Here is a 20939-nt window from a genome sequence, read left to right on the forward strand (position 1 = left end):
GCGAATCAGTGCGGAAGGCTTAAAATGACTACCTAGAAGCAGGTCGCCGATTGGAGGACAAGCGCCGGTGACGTCAGAAGGCGCAAAAGACCACAAAAGAAACGAGGCACTGGTTGGGAGAGAGAGGAGGGTTGACGTCATACCTCGAGTGACAAAACGACTCGCTGGCTGGCATTTTGGGCTCTTGGCTCTCTTCACTGGCTGGCTCTTCGCTCTCTCTTCCCTCGCTTCTCTTCCCTTGGCCTCTTGCTCCTGACTGTCCCTTCACGTTGGGCCTTCTCTTGCTTCAGACCTGGTGGAGGAACGAGCAGTTCGAAAGACGGTGGAGAGAAGGAACGCCGTCGATTCTCTTCCTTGCATTGGTGTGCGAACAACGAACGACGAGCGGGGCTTGCGTTGGAGCGCTGACGAGCGGGCGCACCGAGGGCCAGGCAGTTCCCGCCAACCGGAGCTGCGTCGGATGACGCGCTCGAGCCAGACGATCCTTCACACTGCCAGACAGAGATAAGCTCGCATTCACAAACACACGAGACATTTATTTTATTCATTCATTCATATATATATATTCTCCCTTTGTCTCGTTTTTGAAATCTGTGTGGGGACGTCCCAATTTGGAATTAGTTTTTACCGTCGCGTTTCCTTTGTATCGGGTTCCGCATAATAAATCGTTTATTTTTGTACATTTTACCCCCGTGTTCGTTTGAGTTCATTTCCTACAGGATCGGAGCTGCCGGTGAGATCGCGACAGGTAAGATCATTCGCCGCTTCTTCTTCTTCCTCCTTCCCTCCCATGCTACTGAGTCAAACCCGTCATTGAATAAACGCCTCCATTAAAGTTCGTTTGGCCATCCACGATCCCACGGTATTAACCGAGGGCATTCGCGCGACAGTATTATGTATGCACGTAAGATGCACCCCAACTTCTGAAAGAAAGCTCCACTAGTAAGCGCACGCACGCACACACACACACACACACACACACACACACACACACACACACACACACACACACACACACACACACACACACACACACACACGACTAAACTAAATGATGCCAAGCTTCCTCATACCACAATTTCAAGATTTATTCATATTCTTTCATGTATTATAGTTTCCCAGTGTGTACCCCGGTTTAGAATAGGTACACCGTATCCCTGTGCATCGTAAGAGGCGACTTAGGGTTGGCGCCAGGAAGGGCATCCGGCCATAAAAACATTGCCTCATACAGGGAACCATGATTGTCATGGGGCCCGCAAGGCTAACCCCTGCTCTGGCGGGGAAAATGGCCTTAAAACGATCATTCATTCATTCATTCATTTCATGTATTATAGTTGTTATTCATTGAAACTTTGTTTTTAACAGAATAAATGAAGGGTCGATAAATTTGAGAGAGAGATCAAATTTATGAGAGCAGTCGGTGGAGAACCCACAAGGATGAGAACCCACAAGCCACTAGACTATGCTCTGGTATGCATTACAAAACTGTTAAAGAGACTCAAGCACATGATCCATAAACTAATTATTTAATCAATGCCAAATACATTTGAAGCAGTTCTCAAGGCTTAAGGCGGCAATGCTGATTCTTGAATACTGTGTACGTAAACACAGATTTGACTTTTCCTGTTATGATAAGTGTTACTATATCCGAAAGACTTCATGGAAAGCACTAGAAAGTGCTTTTGGTTTCATATTATAACAATTTATTTCATCATCACATCCAATTTAATAAATTTACAACTGGACTCAGACTTTTGTACCCCACTGAGTGTGTGTTTATAATATAATAATCTACACGTATATATCAAACAGTACAAACTTTCAGAAAGCAACACAAGAAACTGCTTTGACAATTCTGCTTTCATTTTAAAAATCTGATTCTTAGAAATTTCAATGCAGCAAAGTAGTTTTAACTATACTTATATAACACAGAAAAAGTAAAAAATAAAAACAAACGAAAAACAAGGATGGAGATGAGACATGTACACATCCATTGCATTTTCAAGTTCAACATTTGCTGTGGACTTCCAGGGAAGGCAAACTTTATAAACACATTCTGGTCCACTCAGCGCAGGTGTTGGAACGCCACCATGCCAATGTCTAGTATGATGGTACACCCAGCCGCCTGAACACCCCGGCAAGTATATCTTGCAACATCTGTAACAACAGCAAACAAAATAAATTAATACAAGCGTTACGCCTAGGTCCCCCGTCGGGGAAGTGATGTGAGTTGACAAAGTGGAACACGCAGAAAACATGCTATGATATGATATTTCGCTCACAAGGGTCAGACAAACATGGAGGCGGCCATCTTGGATTTTGACGTGGCGACCCAATTTTCAATAGCGTTCTTCCTTATGCCTAGATACACCCACACACCAGAAGGTACTTCGCTTATTTTTCAAGATATTTCGCTCACAAGGTTCAGACATATATATGGTGGCGGCCGTCCTGGATTTTGACGTGGCGACCCACTTTACAATAGCGGTCTTCCTTATGCCGAGATACACCCACACACCAAATTAGAAGTTGGTACTTCGCTTATCTTTCAAGATATTCTTCTCACAAGATTCAGACATACATGGCGGCGGCCATCTTGGATTTTGACGTGGCGACCCAATTTTAAACAGCGTTCTTCCGTGTGCCTAGATACACCCACACGCCAGATTAGAAGTTGGTACTTTGCTTATTTTTCGAGATATTTCGCTCACAAGTTTCAGACATATATATGGTGGCGGCCATCTTGGATTTTGACGTGGCGACCCAATTGTCAATAGCGTTCTTCCTTATGGCGAGATACACCCACACACCAAATTAGAACTTGGTACTTCGCTTATTTTTCAAGATATTTATCTCACAAGGTTCGGACATACATGGCGGCGGCCATCTTGGATTTTGACATGGCGACCCAATGTTCAATAGCGTTCTTCCTTATGCCTTGATACACCCACACACCAGATTAGAAGTTGGTACTTCGCTTATTTTTCGAGATATTTCGCTCACAAGTTTCAGACATATATATGGTGGCGGCCATCTTGGATTTTGACGTGGCGACCCAATTTTCAATAGCGTTCGTCCTTATGCCGAGATACACCGACACACCAAATTAGAAGTTGGCACTTCGCTTATTTTTCAAGATATTCATCTCACAAGGTTCAGACATACATGGCGGCGGCCATCTTGGATTTTGACGTGGCGACCCAATTTTCAATAGCGTTCTTCCTTATGCCTAGATACACCCACACACCAGATTAGAAGTTGGTACTTCGCTTATTTTTAAAGATATGCAGGTTACAAGGTTCAGACATACATGGCATCAGACATACATGGCGGCGACCATCTTGGATTTTGACGTGGGTTGCACCCACACACCAAATTCGAATGCGGTCCTTCGCTTACGCACGCACACGCCCGCACGCATGCATGCACGCCGCACGCACGCACGCCCGCACGCACGGACGGACGGACACACGGACAGAGGGGAAAGCCATAGTCCCCCTTTCGCTCCGCTGGGCGACGGGGGACAAAAATGTACTTTAAACGGACAAATCAAAATGTAATCTCCATATAGTATCAATCCTTTGTACATTTCAGGTTAAAAGCCAAAAACTTTTTAAGCCGTTAACATTGTAGACTCGTATCATGCCAATATAAAATATTTGTGAGATCCTTTGTTGATCCACATTGTTTACATTTTTCCACCTGTGCAATGGAGCAAAACATGACGTGCTTTATGTCGATTACAAACATTCAGCAAATTCATACTGGAAATTGCTGAATGTTTGTAATCGTTGGTACCCTTTCAGTGTTGATGGATTTTATCATTTTAAAATACTTACCTCACAAGTCACAACCAACTACAACCCACAAGCCACTTCAAACAGCATTGGCAACATTAATTGTATCCATTCTTAGGTTGCGTATGTGTAGAATCTTTATATTGACATGCAAAGACTTCATAAGTAGTCTGCCTTCCATGGGTTCTTGTATTGGCATTGAAGAGGTGTTGAAGGAAGGGATATAGTTGAGGACAACTAATAAAATCTTGTCAATTTCTGAGAAGGGACATCGGAAGTATATTTACATTAGACATGTTTAGTCTGGATTTGATTCTCAACCTGGAGATTTGATTCCCAGGCTAGGTGTTATGCACGCATGCACATATTACATGAGTTTGGTGTGAACAGGGACCTAAGTCAGAAACATTTTGGCACAAAAGTGCAGTCTCTGCTTACCTGTGATCATTGGAGGAGATTCTTCCTCCAGACCTGTGCCAACCAGAAAATTCGTTTCATAGGAAAAGATGTTGTACAGGGTTACTAACGGGATAATGTTCACACACCTCTCCATCATTTTGCCATTTGTTACGCAAGGAGAAATGTATAATGGTGGCTAATCAGCCAATAGATGAATTGCATTACATTTTACGAATGCATGCCATCATCAGAAAGGCAGTGGAGTCCACTATATGGCTTATTTTTTATTTTATTTTTGCTAGGAAACATGGAAAGGAGTCCATGTGGCAGAACAGAAGGGAAAGTGAAATGCCTATTGGCAAGAGCCAGTTTGAAAGCCACTGCAGATAATCACATTTTCACACCAACTGCTAGAAAAACTAGAATGCAACTGTTCGACGTTGGGATCTCGATCGATATGCCTCGCCCATAATACTACATCATTATACTTGTACCAAGTTTGTCTTGGATCCCTTCAACCGTTTTCAAGATATCGTGGTAATGAAATATTTTTTACTTAACATGACTCCTGACCGTTGACCTCTTGACCCCAAAATCTAATCAGTTCATCTTTGCATCATGCTATATAATTATACCAGGTTTGGTGAAAATCCCATGACTGGTTCACAAGTTAGCTCAGTAACAGAATTTTTACCTTCCGGGAGGTCTGACATTTGACCTTTGACCTCTTTACCCCAATATATAATTATATATTATATCAGTTCATCTGATTATAATCAGTTCATCTTTACCGCATTATACATACCTGTACCAAGACTTAGATCCCTTCAGCCATTCTCAAGTTGTCGCGGTAACGAAAACTGATCACGGACGGACGGATGCATGGATGGACGGACGGACAACCCGAAAACATAATGCCTCCAGCGACTTTGTCGGCAGAGGCATAAAAATGCACAACACGGGCTGGAAACTACAGACTCTTATCTGTGTGGAGTTTTGTTGAATTAAAAAAAATACATGGCAGGGGAAAGACTTTTTGATTTACCATTTGTTGTACATTCCTCAAACTGGTGTGTGCCCTTATGCTTGCAATGGGATTAATACCAGTACAGCAATACCCCGTTTTACGCCATTTCGACCTACGTCAAATCCAACTTTACGCAACTCTTCGAGAGTAAATTTCAGTTCAGCGAACGTCATTATGTGCGACTTTACGTCACTCCTACATCATAATACCAACGCATACCAATACGAACGCATACCAACGAGCCAGCTGCTGATACAGGAGAAGGCGAAGTCTTTGTTCCAGGATCTTCTGAAGAAGTACCCGGAGGATAAGGACACAACCATCGTTGCAAGCTCTGGATGCTTTGCACGCTTTAAACGGCGCTTCAGCTTGCACAACGTCAAGATTCAGGGCGAAGCCGCAGCTGCCGACGCCTTAGCCGCCGAGGAATTTCCTGTCACATTGAAGAAGATCATTGAGGACGAGGGATTCTTGCCCGGGCAGATCTTCAACGTCGACGAAAACGGGCCTTTTTTGGAAGAGGATGCTCGACAGATCCTTTATATCGAAGGGGGAGATGACCATGCCAGGCTACTAAGTCGCGAAGGAGCGGCTAACACTAATGCTTGGGGGTAATTGCACCGGCGACTTCAAGCTGAAGCCGCTCTTGGTGTATCATGCGGTGAACCCCCGGGCACGTAAGAACATCCCGAAGGCGTCTCTTCCCGTCATTTGGTTGAATAATATGAAGGCATGGGTAACCGTCATAATTTTTGAAGAATGGTTCATCAATCATTTCATTCGGGCTGTCAAGAGCTATTGTCGAGAGAAGAAAATTCAATTTAAATTGCTGCCGATTTTGGACAATGCACCTGGCCATCCCACTAACCTCGGTGATTTCGACCCCAATGCGAAGGTGGTGTACTGGTGTATTTGCCACCCAACACCACATCGCTCATCCAGCCTATGTACCAGGGTGTGATAGCGCTTTTTAAGCGCTACTATCTCCGCCGCACTCTTCGTCAGGCTGTCGATGCAACGTCGGAGGAGAAAGGCATCAACATCCGGCAGTTTTGGAAAAACTATAACATCTACCAGGCAGTGCTTAACATCAATGCTGCATGGTTTGTCTTCATTTTAAGGCATTTTTAAGGCATTACGCCCGGTTTACGTCAAAAACCGAGTTACGTCACGGCTTATGGAACCAATTAATGACGTAGGCCGGGGTATTGCTGTAATCCACTAATACTTTTTCATGCAAATATAAATTTTATTTGGTTTAACAGGTCTTGTGAATTATTTCCACATACACAAAAAATTCTGCTTTTCACCAAATTTAAGCAAAAAGCTGAATCATGAATTGGCATGAACAGAGGCTCACAAGGTGTTAAATTACCAACTTGATACATGTCGTATTTAAGTAAAAGGCTACGATGGAGAAACTCGTTCAAGAAGCGTATCATAATGAGTACAAGCAAAATCACACCTGTGGTTTACAGTGTTCTTCCAGCCAGCTGAAAACACAAGCAGAAAGCTCCTGGAAGCTCAAGACAGAGACCGAAGTGGCGAAAGACTGAAAAAGCACATCCATCATGCTCTGGAAAATGCTGAACTGCAGTTCGTCCGACACCTGGTCTTGATCCTCCTGAGGGGCATTCTGGTGGGCCCGAACTATTTGTTCATAGTTGCTGAAAATGTAAGAATGCGGAGACAACATACAATCAAAGAAAAACACACATTTTCATTTCTGTTCCTCAGAGGTCTCACACAGACACACACACACACACACACACACACACACACACACACACACACACACACACACACACACACACACACACACACAGACACACACACACACACACACACACACACACACACACACACACACACACACACACACACACACCTTGTTTTTTTTATTTTTGTTCCTCACAATTCTATCTAATGATTTTCAATTCTTATTTCTCTTTTTCAATTCTTATTTAAAAATGCATTTAATCAATTGTACAGTGTTGGTTGTTCTTAAACTTAAATATAAATAATTTAAAGGATTGCTGTAAATGATGTTAATTTCACAACATCCCATATTCAACTTTATTTAAATTGTAAACCTCAAAACATAGTTCCTCTACCTAAAGCAAGAACCTTAACCTGTAAGCAATTGACTAGTTTCCCGACTGCACGGATCATCAGCTGGGCACCGTTCTTCCCGAGGTTTCAATCCTTTCAGCCCAGGACCTCTCCAAACGGCGGATCCACAACCTCGATCATGGATCCACATCAATAGATGGTACATCAGTAGATGCACAACCTCAATCATGGATCCACATCAATTGATGGTACATCAGTAGATACATAACCTCAGTTGCGTCCAGGCATTCAGTCAACCCATCAATGCAACATCATTTATTCCAACTTTACTCGCCATAGGATTTAATGTATTATCATATATTTATAACTTTCCTTACACACTCGATAATATGATAATACATTAAATCATGCCTTAAACCTTAAATTAACCATATCTACCTGCCAGCATGACCACACCACCTACCTCTGGATCAAACTGTATTTCGAATGTTCAAACTGTCACCTATAACGGTTTTTTGCATGCTTCCTGTAACCTAGCAACCACTGATTTCTAGCAACATTGATTTGTAGTATATTTAATTATTATATTGTACTGTATTTACATAAATATCTCATGAATAATATTTTAAATATTCGTATTGTATTTCACAAATTCAATTTGGTGCCTTTTTGTGATTTTAAAGAAAACTTGTTTTAATCTACCAACTGTAGCCCCCTGTGCTAGCATACGTCTGACTAGTTGTTGTAATTTATTGACAAGTTCAGAGCTGTGTGTGGTTGCTCTCACAGTCCTAATTATTTCACCTGCAACCATACCATAAAATAGCTTTTTAGGAATGTTGCTGTCTAAGAAAGGCATTCGGACAATGTGGAATGGAAATGCATCTCGTTTATCAAATAATTTGGTGTGAAATTTATTATTCTGGATATCAATTTGTTATTCTAAAAAGGAAACTGAAGTGGAAGTTTGGTTTTCCTTTTTAAATTCAAGTTATTTTGGATATATGTCATCATGAAGCTGCTCAAATATAAATCCATCATTAATTGCCAACAAATCATCAATGAACCTGAAGAAGTTTCCGCATCTTCATGCAGTTGTTAATTTATTCCTGCACATGTTCTGGACCCAATCAAACTCGTACATGTGCAGAAACAAATTTGCAAAGAAAGGGGCCGGATCTGAACCCATGGGTATGCCCACTGTCTGCTGGAGTATATTGTTGCCAAATGTAGAGAAACTGTTGTTTAGCAGAAATCGAATACTTTCTTTGAGTTTACTTTTTGAAAACCTACATGAATATTGATTATCCTTTACAGACCAGTGTGCTCTGTTTTGATATACATTAATGTATACTCTATTACCTCCTGCAAATGCTTTATCTATTGCTCTGTCCAATGCGGTTACCAGCTTGTCATGTGGAATGTTTGTGTACAATGTGGAAAAATCAAAGGTTGAAAGACATTTTGCCTTACCCTTGTTATTAATGTTGTGGATACTGTCGATTACCGGTTTGGAATTGTCCAATGATCCAGAATTTCTTAATACCAGAATAAAACTTCACTTTTTCATGGTAGTTTTTTAAGCATTTATAGATTAGTTTCATTGCCGCTGTTATACTACCCGACATAGGTTTCAAACTACATTCTCTACTTGCGATGATGAACCTCATCTTGCAAGGGTGTTTGTGCATTTTTGGGATCCAGTAAATGAATGGTAATTTATGGTGTTTATCCGGAACTAACAGTCTTCTCACCTTTGAGTGATTTGCATGGTGTTGTATCAAGTCTGTTTTGATATCGTTACTTATTTTGTAGGTCTTTGAAATTCCAGTGTCTAGGCCCACACACACGCACACACGTAAGTTTAAGGTTATTCACGAAAGTGTGATAAATAATTGAGTAGTTCAACGATTGAAGAAGAGTGCAGCAAAGATGCATCACAAAATTGCACAAAGGAGAAAGGTACAATAAAAATAAGATTTTTCAGGATAAAAGGGTAAGAAGTTCAATGTTTAACAACACAGCATTATCCAACTGCCCCTGATAAACATCTAGAGCTCCAAGCTACATTCTATTGTCATGTAAAGCAAAAGAGTTACATCGAAATCCTTATAATGTGTAATAGTTTGAGATGGAATGAAAAGGACTTTTTAAAGCGGCGAAGCCACTTCAATATTTGGCTGTGCCCTTCCTTCCATCCGTCCACAATGAAGAAGAAGAACCTTTCTAACACATCATGTTTAATTCTAAAGCGTTCTCAAGGATACTTATGTGTTTTAAAGGATAATTCTGATGGGTTCTAAAGGGTAATTCTAATGGATAATTATAAAGGTTAATTCTAATGGGTTCTAAAGGGTAATTGTAATGGGTAATTATAAATAGTAATTCTAATGGGTTCTAAAGGGTAATTGTAATGGGTAATTATAAATAGTAATTCAAATGGGTTTCAAAGGGTAATTCTAATGGATAATTATAAAGGGTTATTCTAATGGGTAATTATAAAGGGTAATTCTAATGGGTAATTATAATGGGTTTGGCTGGTTTCTAGGCTTTGCCTATTTCGTATTAAAAATGTCAAACTGAACAGCTTCCTTCAGACACAGGCGCGATTGTTTTTTTTCCAGGATATGTTGGCGTTTGACGAGTGAGACATAGTCAACTACTACAAATGAATGAACAAAGAACTTACTCTTTCATTATCTGCAGAGCCATCACATCCTTACGCAGGATAGAAAGTTCCTCTTCTTGCCTTTTCTTTTCTTTATGCAAAAACTGAATGTAGTCAATTGCTGAAAGAAAAGTCATGTTAATCTTGCTTTTCATCCATTTAAAATAAAGCAAATAAGACGACTCCACAGAAATATATTTTGAAAGGATTTACACCAATGTCTTTAAAACTGAATGATGTTTCCTACTCAGAATGTAAAAGCTGCTGCAAAGTTCCAAACATTCTCAGGTTTCAAGGCTAGAGGTAGTCTATGCCAGGGTGTTTGTAAGTGGGAGGGGAAGAAACATTCTTACTACCAATAATGAGCAGCTGGAATCAAAATACAGTATTAAGATCAATGGAATGTCCCATGATGAAGATCGCCTTCAAGATCATTGGAATCTCACATCATGAAGATCGCCTTCAAGATCATTGGAATCTCACATCATGAAGATCACCTTCAAGATCATTGGAATCTCACATCATGAATATCGCCTTCAAGATCAATGGAATCTCCCGCCATGAAAGATCGCCTTCAGGATCATTGGATTCTCCTGCATATATGGACTTATCACTTTGCCATCACAGACTGGTCAGTGGTCTCTGTCTTCTTCTGCCTCCTTTCTGGTCGTGCACCCTCTGCCCTCTCTGTGCTTTGTGCGGTCCGAGGTTTCTGCACGGCGCATGCAGTCCACCAGCTTCGAGTGAAACTCCCAAAATCCAGGATTACTGCTCACCTTCACTCCTTTGTTCTTCTTTTTTTTCCCCACCTGTGGAACCAAATTCCACACTCTCTTCAATATCAGTCCAAGTATCAAGTCTTCAAGACAGCTGTTCACCACCATCTGAGATCACCCACCCATACAAAACTTATATCTTTTCTACACCCGTTAAACCACCTCTCCCCCCAAATTTTGCTTCTGTATCCACCTTATTCACCCCCTGCATTCTCCCCTCCTCTCATCCTTACCCGCATTCTTCCCTACCCCTCATCCTTGTTTGTCCGTCTCCGTTTATTTTCTCCCTTGGTCCAGCTGTTGGCATTTCCCCCTTCTCTTTCTGCTGTTCCTTTTGTCATGTTGCATCCTGATTCATTCTGTTTTTTAGCTCTTCCACGAGCCTTGACTGTGTACAAACCCGATAACGGACAGACGGAGGCATGGCCGGTCAGCCGGATGGACAATCTGAAAACAAAATGCCTTTGGCCTTCGGCTGCGGTGGAGTAAAAAAAAACAAAAAAAACACTGAAAGGTGAACCTGAAAAAGTCTTACTTTTCTGAAGAATTGTAGCTTTGCTCATTTTCTGAGTGCCAACGGCTGCCTCCTGCTGCTGCAGGCATGTTGGTACAATGACCTGCAAGTCATCATAGCCTTTCTGAAAAAGAAAAGAACTTGCTAATAGTGTATGCAGGAAGAATAATGTCTACCTTTGGCATGCTTACAAGTCGAAATAGAATAAATAAAATTCAGCTCATGTTCTTAAGTTCCCATGTTTGTGCGCACGAGCACACACACCCACACGCACAAAAGAAAGCGAATTCGGCTAAAATTGGTGTCAAAATGACTAATGAGAAGGAAGAATGAGCAATAAAATGACCAAAAACGATGCAATCCTGTGTGCCCCCTGTAGGTTAGAGCAGGGACTTGTAGTTTGTTCAAGGTGCCAGCTATCGCTCGCCTACGCTGTGCGAAGGACGCCATGAGATATATAAGGTCCACCAGCAACTGCTGGCAGATGCATCAACCAGTTTATCGTCCATTTGATGGACGGCACACACATTGATGAATCTCCCTGCCTGCTTCTTCTTTCATATGCAGCACAGGGCTGCAGGGTAGCATCGATTCGTTGACTGAGGGCATGGCTGTGCCGCAGTTTCAGAGGAATTTGGTAATTTGGTCAGGGTGCCGGCGATAGATTGCCTACTCTTCGCGAAGGACACTGTGCGATATTTAACACCCACCAACTAATGCTGGCAGACGGGACGCCCCATTTCCAATCCATCGGAGGGACAGCACACATATTGATGAATCACACTGCCCGTGAAACACCAGGGTGACCGTTTATACCTGGGCTGACATTGAAACCCAGGCTAGATAGCCTAGAGGCGAGTGTACATATCTTTAAGCTATCCTGCCAGCCCCTTTAACAGTAATAAAAAAAGCCGAAAACAAAATGTTCACTTTACATAATGGATTCAGAAGACAGCTTGATCAGATATTGACGAAGCCAGAAAGACTCTCTGAACTAAAGATCATTTAGCCATCTTCCCATCATCAGCAACGTAATGAAATCAATGATGTCATGAACAGATTGGGTTGCTGTTTCCATGTCATCAATTGATGGGAAGGGGGTGGGTTTGAGTGTGGTAGGGAGCGGGGGGTTACTATTGATTGATCAGAAAGCCTGAACAACTACGAGTACTTCTTTAATGGCCCCAATAACTTCCATCTTCTCCGTGGGGTCAGTCGTCGGCCGAAGTGGAAGTATAGCCCAAATCATTCCTGATGTGGATGATCAGGCCCGAAAATCGACTGGAACAGATTTTTTGGCCCGAGAAATTATCCACGGTAAAGCGATAGCTCGCCAACTCTTCGCAAAAGACACAATGGGATATTTAAAGTGTGCCAGTTAATGCAGATGGGATACCCTATTTAACATCCATCTGAAGGACGGCACACTGTGATTCAATGCTCTGCCTACAAAGCACCACTCTGAGAGCTTATAATGGGGTCGGGAATTAAAAGCCTCAAGCACGCAATCCTATCAATCCAGACCTGGTTACCCTCATTGGAATATTTGTGTACAAATATTTTTTGATTTGGTGGAAGAGTCAATATCACCGGCATTGGGCTAGTGCGAGAGTGAGATTTTGTGAGGATGTGTCGTCATAGCGCTTGTACAGGAAGCACGATGCGGGAGTGCCAGGCGCACGGCTGTGAGAGGAAAGTGCAGTAAAAGCTATTTCCAGATCCCAAATGCGGATAAATATCTAGAGAACAGAGAGTAAGCACCTTCCCTATATAGAAGCTGGTCAAACTGTTGGCAAATTTTATTTCAGATGGCACAAAATAGTTTGCGAAGACCACTTCGAGCCTTGGCATTTTCAAACGGAGCAACAAAGACAGGCCGATCTACTGGGACACGACATGAAAAAGAAAACATTGGTAGAATCTGCGCAAGTTATCCAACCATTTTTCAACATAAAGCTCTGAAAAAACGGAACAATACCTGTTCTGCAAAGTATCAGGTGCCAACTTGCCGGACCACTTCCACATCAAAAAATTAATGAAAGAAGCAACTAAAATGTCCAGATTCAGAATATTCTCGACCCGAGGAACTCGATTTGCCGAAGAACGGTTGTTTTCATTCAATTTATCACATGATAAATCCCAGTGCTGGCAACACGCACGTTCCCGTGCTGTAGGCATTTCTTCACAACGTCCGCATTCACACCAATCTAAGCCTTCGCTGTCCACGTTCTCCACAATGTCACCATCACTGTCACTTTGTTCTTCCGAAGTAGTATGCAGTTTGGACATTGTTACCTCCGCCACCAAAGGTAGACGGAGGTTATGTTTTCATGGCTGTCTGTCTGTTTCTTTGTCTGTGAGCAGGATATCTCAAAAGGCTATGGATGGATTCAGACGAAATTTGGTGGACAGGTTGGTTGAGTGACAATGACAAATTGATTCGATTTTAGTGAGGATCCGGATCTGATAATTTTTTTTAAAACGTGATTCTTCACCGTTGGGAGATGGGGAAAAAATTATATTTAGCACAATATTTCAAAAGGTTTTGGACGGATTATGACAAAACTTGGTGGATGACTTGGATAGGTGACAAGAACAAGTTGATTAGATTTTGGTTAAGGTCCGGATCCAGATCCGGCCTATCAGTGGGATACAACACAAACTCTTCACAGTCTGGCAGTAGTAGCCGGCAAAGCCGGTGTTGTGAATGAACGCGTACGTATTATGTTGAAAAGCCAGATTTTGCTGGATCCCTTGAGAATTTCGAAGCTTTGACGCACCAAATCGCTCAATGGAGGCCGCCATCTTGCGGATGCAGAGGTATGCATAACAAATCGAAAACAGTTCAATAGGAGTTTGTTTCACCCGTCTTTTTTTGATTCACAATCTTATGCACCTCTAATTTGTAATTAAAATACTTTAAGACCAACCTCGTTCCCCGGGCCCGCACGGGCCCTGGTTATCTTCAACAAAAATCGTCACCAAACACCGGAACCAATGAGATTCGAGCATTTGAAAAATTATTTCAAAAACCAAATCACTCAATGGAGGCTGCCATCTTCCGGATGCGGAAGTATGCATAAAAAAATTGCGAAAAAGTTCAATAGGAGTTTGTTTCACCCGTCTTTTTTTGATTCACAATCTTATGCACCTCTAATTTGTAATTAAAATACTTTAAGACCAAACCTCGTTCCCCGGGCCCACACGGGCCCTGGTTATCTTCAACGAAAATCGTCACCAATTATCGGAACCAATGAGATTCGAGCATTTGAAAAATTATTTCAAAAAAGCTTTTTACCACATTTCGGACGCTGAAAACGGCGTCAAATATTCTAAAATTGACGAAGAATTATTTTTTAGAAATCTCGCGGCCGTAGGGGATAGTTTTTCACGGCCGGAAATATCCGAAGTTGAGACGGAATTCACCGAATTAATCAAGAAGGAAATTTTATCAATTTTAATCTCATCCAGAATGCAAATGGTGTCATTTTGAACGAGGCACGGTACATACTACACCTACCTACTACCAACTACCTAACCTACTGATGCCATAGTGATGGGTAAAATAGTGGCAAGAGGCTTTGGCTTCGCCGGCTCATTGCGGCTTTGCAGTCGGGTACTAGTATGCGCCCTACCGAGTGCTGTTGTAGTTTAGCTATGCTTCACTGTATTCCGGTTTGCAAGGATATGGTTGTATTCCAGCAAAAAATCCATTGCTACGGTGAGGCATGTTCCAATGTGGAGGCTCAGTAACAGTCTACTCATGCTGTGACGTCACTTCCACAAGCACTTCCACCGATGTGTGGTTACGCAGCATCTCTCAAAAACTTTTTGTGGAAATTTCTGTTCAACTCGGCCAATTGCCAAAAATCGTTTCTGTGCGTTTGGATAAAATATATTTAAATTTCCAATTAAGTCAGTATTTATTGCTGGGTTTGATTGTGCCTTAAGCACAGGCACAAGAAAAACCAATCACTCACTCATTCATGGTATCTAGTGTAAAATATAAATGACGTGAAATGTTTTGTCGATTTTACTACAATTTTTCGATTTACTATTTTCATGGATTGATGTATGTATGATGGTGCCTACCACCTTTAGAGGCCATTTTTCCCCGCAGAGCAGGGGTTGGCCTTTTTTCGGGCATCGTGGTCTCCTTTTTGAAGCAATGTTTTATGGCCGGATGCCCTTCTTGCCGCCAACCCTGTTAGTCGCCTCTTGCGACACACAAGGAATTACCAGTGAACTGGTACTCAATTTGCCGACCTCGGACGGAAGGCAGGCTGAGTCAACCCATGATGCTGAGTATGTATGATGGTACATTAACAGAATTTGGGATGCAATATATGCAGTTTGCATTGAGGTAGGAAGCTCTACAAATCAAGCAATTTTGAGTCAAAACAAGTATAAAACAAAACGGAAAACTGCCAATTGATGAAAATCTGACAGTGGAGGCAGTACGGTTCACCAGCAAGAGTTTCGACAATCTTCTGCATATTTTCACTCCCAGAATGCACTACAATTGATTGGATACCTCTCTGGATCAATTTGCAGTATCATTACAGAGCCAACCAGAGAAATAAGAAAATATGGAGAGGAGGTGAGTTGGGGGGGATGGGGGGGGGGGGGGGGGGAAGGAGGGACAAAACATACATGTTCCTCAAACAGGGTATTGTGCCACACCTTGATGGAGTCACGTCTCTTCTGCTCAGCCTGTGTGTGTGCCTGCCGCCGTCGATCCTTGCAAGACATTTCTTGCCGATAATCACTGTCTTCATCATCTGAAGCACATTCACAGAGATGCAAAAGGTGCATTTGTAAGTCAAGCGAACATGCAAATAACTACATTTTCACATGTGACGTCTCGTCAAAAACACAACAATTCCCCACTTAAAATTTATCATTGCACAACAGACATAATGTGCACAACATAATCTTCAGGATAAAAGCCACAATAGTGCACAAATGGTGGCTTTAAAAGTATTCTTCTTCTTTCATATACAGTGCAAGGTTCATCACTTGCTGGGGGTGCAGCTGTGCTGCAGTGCCCCCTGTAGGTTAAAGCAGGAATTTGAAAATTGTTCAGGTGCTGGCGATAGCTCGCCTACTCTTTGCAAAGGACACAGTGAGATATTTCAACGCTCACCAACTAATGCTGGCAGACGGGATGCTCAGTTTAAGGTCCATCCGAGGTACAACACACATATTGATGAATCACCCTGCTTGTGAAACACTACGATGACCGTTTACCGGTGACTGTGAAATAAGATTCAAACCCAGGCTGGACAGGTTGGAGGTGAGTGTACATACCTAGGCTACCCTCTGACAGTATTGAAAAAATTTAAAATTCTCACTTTATATTATGGATTCGAAAGACAGCTTGATCAGATATTGAAGTCAGAAAGAGTCTCTGAACTAAAGACCATCTAGCCCTCTCCGCAACATCAGCAATGTAATGGAATAAAACTCAGCAGGCCTCAAGGCTAATCTCCTTCCAACTATTTAATACTACATCACCAATTTGGCTTCTCAAAGCCTGGTGTTGGCTTAGCGCTCAAGGTAGCTCGCTTAGGATCTTGAGTTGAAGCCCCTGCCATGCCGCGAGATAACACCAGGTGGGTTGACTCAGCCGGCCGTCCTTCTGAAGTCGGCAAAATGAGTACCAGCTTGCTGGAAACAGGGGGCACTGCATTAGTGGCACAGCCGCATTCCCAGCGATGATGCAACTACCAGCCAAAGGCTGCATACAAAACAATAATAATTTGGCTTCTGTCCTGGCTATTCTACCTTAGACATGCACCATCTGCTAACTCAGCAATGGGTGGTTGTTGTTGTTCTTCTTCTTGTGACAATGGTTGTTCTGAACCTCAAGCACGAGGTCACAGCAATTTCAATGGACATGTCATGACTATGGACCTCCAGGGTAGTAGGGCATCTTGGAATTCTCCACAAAACGAAGTCACTTATTGGACTTCTCAGCTCCTAAATGTGTCCAAAGCGTTCACCTGTGGTGCCAAAGCGATGGCTCTCTTCTTTGAGCTGACACTTTATCTTGCCTTCGTGTCCCTGGAAGTGGTCGACTCGAAATCCCTGAGAGTAAACGGACCAAGTTGGCAAAAGGCTGAAGTGCAAGGCCTACTCCTTCCTAACCATTGCTCTTGCTCCACCTATCCTTTCAGCCATTTGTCCTTCTAAATATACATCAAGATGCATTCTTTCTGACAGCAATCCGAAACCTTATTGCCCTTTCTAAATTTAGACGATATGCTCACCTACACTCTCTTGACTCGTCCTCCCTCCTCACCTTCAAACTGTGGAAGCACCCCCCTGGGTCAGTTCAGTTACGTTCTTTCCTCCCCTCCTTAAGATGAAAAGCCACCACCACCTCGACATCCTTTATATTCCCAACCTTTTCTCCTCTCATCAACGTACCTCGAAAGCTCACCTGTCTCTCTTTCTGATGTACCATACTCTTCACAGAGCGTCGGTGCCACCGAAGCAGCTTCCTGAGCAAGAGTTATTAGTGGGTGGTTTGCCATTGCAGGAGTTAGGAAGCAGGAGTTAGGCAAGGAATTTGTTCATGGTGCCAGCGATAGCATGCCTACTCTTCACAAAGGACACACGTGGGTCTTTAACGTCCACCTCCTAATGCCGGGGCTGTCGTTACGCCCAGTTTAACGTCCATCCCAGGGATGACACACACATTGATGAAACACTGACATGACGATGCATATCTGGATTGGCATTCAAACGCAGGCTAGACAACTTCGAGGCGAGCGTGCATATCTGTAGGCCATCCTGCCAGCGCTTAAGCTCACCCGCACTTCTCCAAATGTACTCACTGTCGGTTCATCCCTCTCATCTGTTCAAACCTCCTTTGTCTAGATACACCCTCTATTCCCTTAGCATGCTCACGTGTCCCTACATATTATGGGGCCGGTTTGTTCCTTACCCAATCGTGTCCTCATTGACTGCCATTTTCCTTCCGCACAATACCAAATGATCATTTCATCCCAACTTCTGCATGAGTGAGCCATGGCTTTTTGTTTCATCTGATGATTATGTGACTTTGTGTGACTGTATGGAGGAGAGGTTTATATATTTAACGATTGAGTGTTGGTGCAATGATTAAAACCATGAAGAGTGAAGGTTACCCGTATTGGGCACAGATGACGGACTGTTTGAGCCCGTGTTGGAGGCGATGCTGTTTGCCCTTGAGGATACACCATGCTTCCCTTGAACTTCAACACCAACTGTCAAAAATGAAACAAAAACAACACATCGACGTTTTTTGAAAAAAGAAAAACATCTATACTGAACTACAAATCATCGATAACACCCTATCCCTAGATAGGTGTTCCCCTGGGTATATCCATTCATTCTGAACGAATGGGTATATAACCCAAGGGTACACAAGTACATTTAAGACAAATTTATCAATGCCATCGACAACAATGAAAAACCATGGCTTGGTCAATGAGGACGAAACTCCGGAACTGTTCCATATTCAATAATGTGTAGTCTTTCTATAACTGCCATATAGGCTGCTTGTAGGGAACAAAGGCCTCAAGGCAAATGAGGGTGATGTGGAGGTGGAGGTGGAGGAGGATGTGGAGGACGTGGATGTGGAGGAGGAGGAGGTGGTGGAAGATGTGGAAGTGGAGGTGGTGGAAGATGTGGAGGAGGAGGTGGAGGACGTGGAGGACGTGGAAGACGTGAAGGTGGAGGAGTTGGAGGTGGAGGATGTGGAGTTGTGGTGGAGGACGGGGAGGTGGAGAAGGTGGAGGTGGAGGATTTGGAGGAGGAGGTGGCGGAGGATGTGGAGGTGGAGGACGGGGAGGTGGAGGAAGTGGAGGGAGGGCGCAGAGGTGGAGGAGGTGGAGGGAGGACGGGGAGTTGGAGGTGGAGGACTTGGAGGTGGGGGTGGAAATGGTGGTGGAGTTGGAGGTGGATGTAGTGGAGAAGGTGGATGATGTAGTGGAGAAGGTGGATGCGTAGAAGGTGGTGGTGTAGAAGGTGGAGGTGGAGAAGGTGTCGGTGGAGAATAATGGTACTGACAGGTATCGATTCCACTGTCGCTGAAACTCGGATCAGAGTTGTTGTTGCTGGGTCTGGTTAGTGCTGCCTGTAAAAAGAAAAAAGAAAAAACAGTTTAAATGCGGCTTTCTTAAGTTACAAACGTCGATAAAATAGCAACAAACATAAAATGTCTGTGCCATTCTTTAAAAAAAAAAATTCGTACCCGCCACTGATCGTCTACCGACCCTAAGTACCCATCCGCCATGTTTCTTGAATCTGGGCTACCAAAACATTCAATACGATGGCTACTTCCTTTGGGTGTGCTTATTGTTATTCAACTCCATTTTCCCTCAAAGACATACTTTAAGACTTTAATTTTAACTCGATGAACTAATGACAACTTCTAGGATGTGTATTAAAATGGAAATTAAATAGAAAATAAATTGCATCGTTGCAACTGAAGATCCGGAATCCTTACTTCTACACCGTCCCAAAATCTCTTCAGACAATTAGCAGCCACAAAAATAAAAACAAATATTACAGGTGTATTTAAATGAAAGAAGTAAAGAACACAAGCGGAATACAACACGGTAAGGTAAAAGCATCTCTCTAAATATCTAAATTTCCGTCCACACTGCGATCTCACCAGAGGCAGGCAGCACACTGCGATTTGCTATTTTGCACCGCAAGGGGGAGGCGGCGAGGCGGAGGCGCTCTCATTCGCCAATGATTTAGAATTCAGATGGCAACCGTTAAGTATAACATTTGCGAACTTGATTTTTAACGATTGGTTGAAAATGTCAGAAGTATAAGATATTGGCAATGCCAATCTTTTCTTCTCAGCGCTCACGGAGGTCGGTAGTTTTAATCCGTGACAATAAAATTCCAACACATACCTAAAGCCTATTTGGTTTTCAAAAATGAAAAACATCAATTTGTTTATTGTAACGTGTTTTTTCCTTGGAGTTTGTAAACATTTGTTTAATGGAAACTGCTTTTATAATTCCATCTCTTGTTATTTTTAATACATTTATATTCAGGATTGTATTCCATAAGCAAGCAGCTTGCTATCGCTTGCCAAGCTAACCGTTCCGTACCAACCGCTTTGCAAGCCGCTTGGCAAGAGGAGCAAGCGATCACAGGTGGGGTGTATTCTGTTAGCAGGCAGCTTGCTATCGCTTGCCAAGCCAGCCGTTCCGTATCAACCGCTTTGCAAGCAGCCTGGCGAGCGGTTAAGGAAGCCGCTTGCTAACGGAACACACCCCAGTCTATTCTGTACGCCCTTTTAGAAACAATTACAGTATTGTAGCGGTTGCCGCTGAACATACACAATCGCCTTGCACCTGCCGGGGACGCAACCGGGGAGCAATCGCTGTGCCGGGCTCGCCCAGACCGCCCGGAGACGCTCAGTCTCGCCTTTCCCGGGCATGTCCAGACTCGCCTTTCCCGGGCTCGCCCAGACCGCCCGGAGAGGCTCAGTCTCGCCTTTCCCGGGCATGTCCAGACTTGCCTTTCCCAGGCTCCCCCGGGCCGCCCGGAGACGCTCAGTCTCGCCTTTCCCGGGCTCGCCCAGACCGCCCGGAGACGCTCAGTCTCGCCTTTCCCGGGCATGTCCAGACTTGCCTTTCCCGGGCTCGCCCGGGCCGCCCGGAGACGCTCAGTCTCG

General features: G+C 43.2%; 1 protein-coding gene across 1 annotated transcript; it reads right to left on the bottom strand.

Annotated features, from left to right (window-relative positions):
• Window positions 1-1073: 1073 nt before the first annotated feature.
• On the bottom strand, window positions 1074-19589 carry MLX (MAX dimerization protein MLX). Its single transcript, XM_068127457.2, has 8 exons — window positions 19497-19589; window positions 19313-19379; window positions 18409-18507; window positions 15938-16035; window positions 11276-11378; window positions 9986-10085; window positions 6689-6890; window positions 1074-2157 (listed from the first exon to the last, which is right to left on the bottom strand). Exons 1-8 carry the CDS (start codon window positions 19536-19538, stop codon window positions 2101-2103), a joined length of 768 nt encoding a protein of 255 aa, XP_067983558.1. The 5' UTR covers window positions 19539-19589; the 3' UTR covers window positions 1074-2100.
• Window positions 19590-20939: the final 1350 nt, after the last annotated feature.

Source organism: Myxine glutinosa, chromosome 10 (assembly GCF_964187855.1).
Source record: "Myxine glutinosa chromosome 10, kmMyxGlut1.1, whole genome shotgun sequence".
NCBI classification, from domain to species: domain Eukaryota; kingdom Metazoa; phylum Chordata; class Myxini; order Myxiniformes; family Myxinidae; genus Myxine; species Myxine glutinosa.

What these genes read in the sequence shown, in the direction of transcription:
- MLX (XM_068127457.2), bottom strand. Translation starts at nt 19,538, where the DNA reads ATGGCGGATGGGTACTTAGGGTCGGTAGACGATCAGTGGCGG. An exon ending in AGAGACGTGACTCCATCAAG is followed by an intron (nt 11,379 to 15,937) that starts GTGTGGCACAAT and finishes TTTCTTTTTCAG; the next exon opens with AAAGGCTATGATGACTTGCA. An exon ending in AAGAACACTGTAAACCACAG is followed by an intron (nt 2,158 to 6,688) that starts GTGTGATTTTGC and finishes CTGTTGTTACAG; the next exon opens with ATGTTGCAAGATATACTTGC.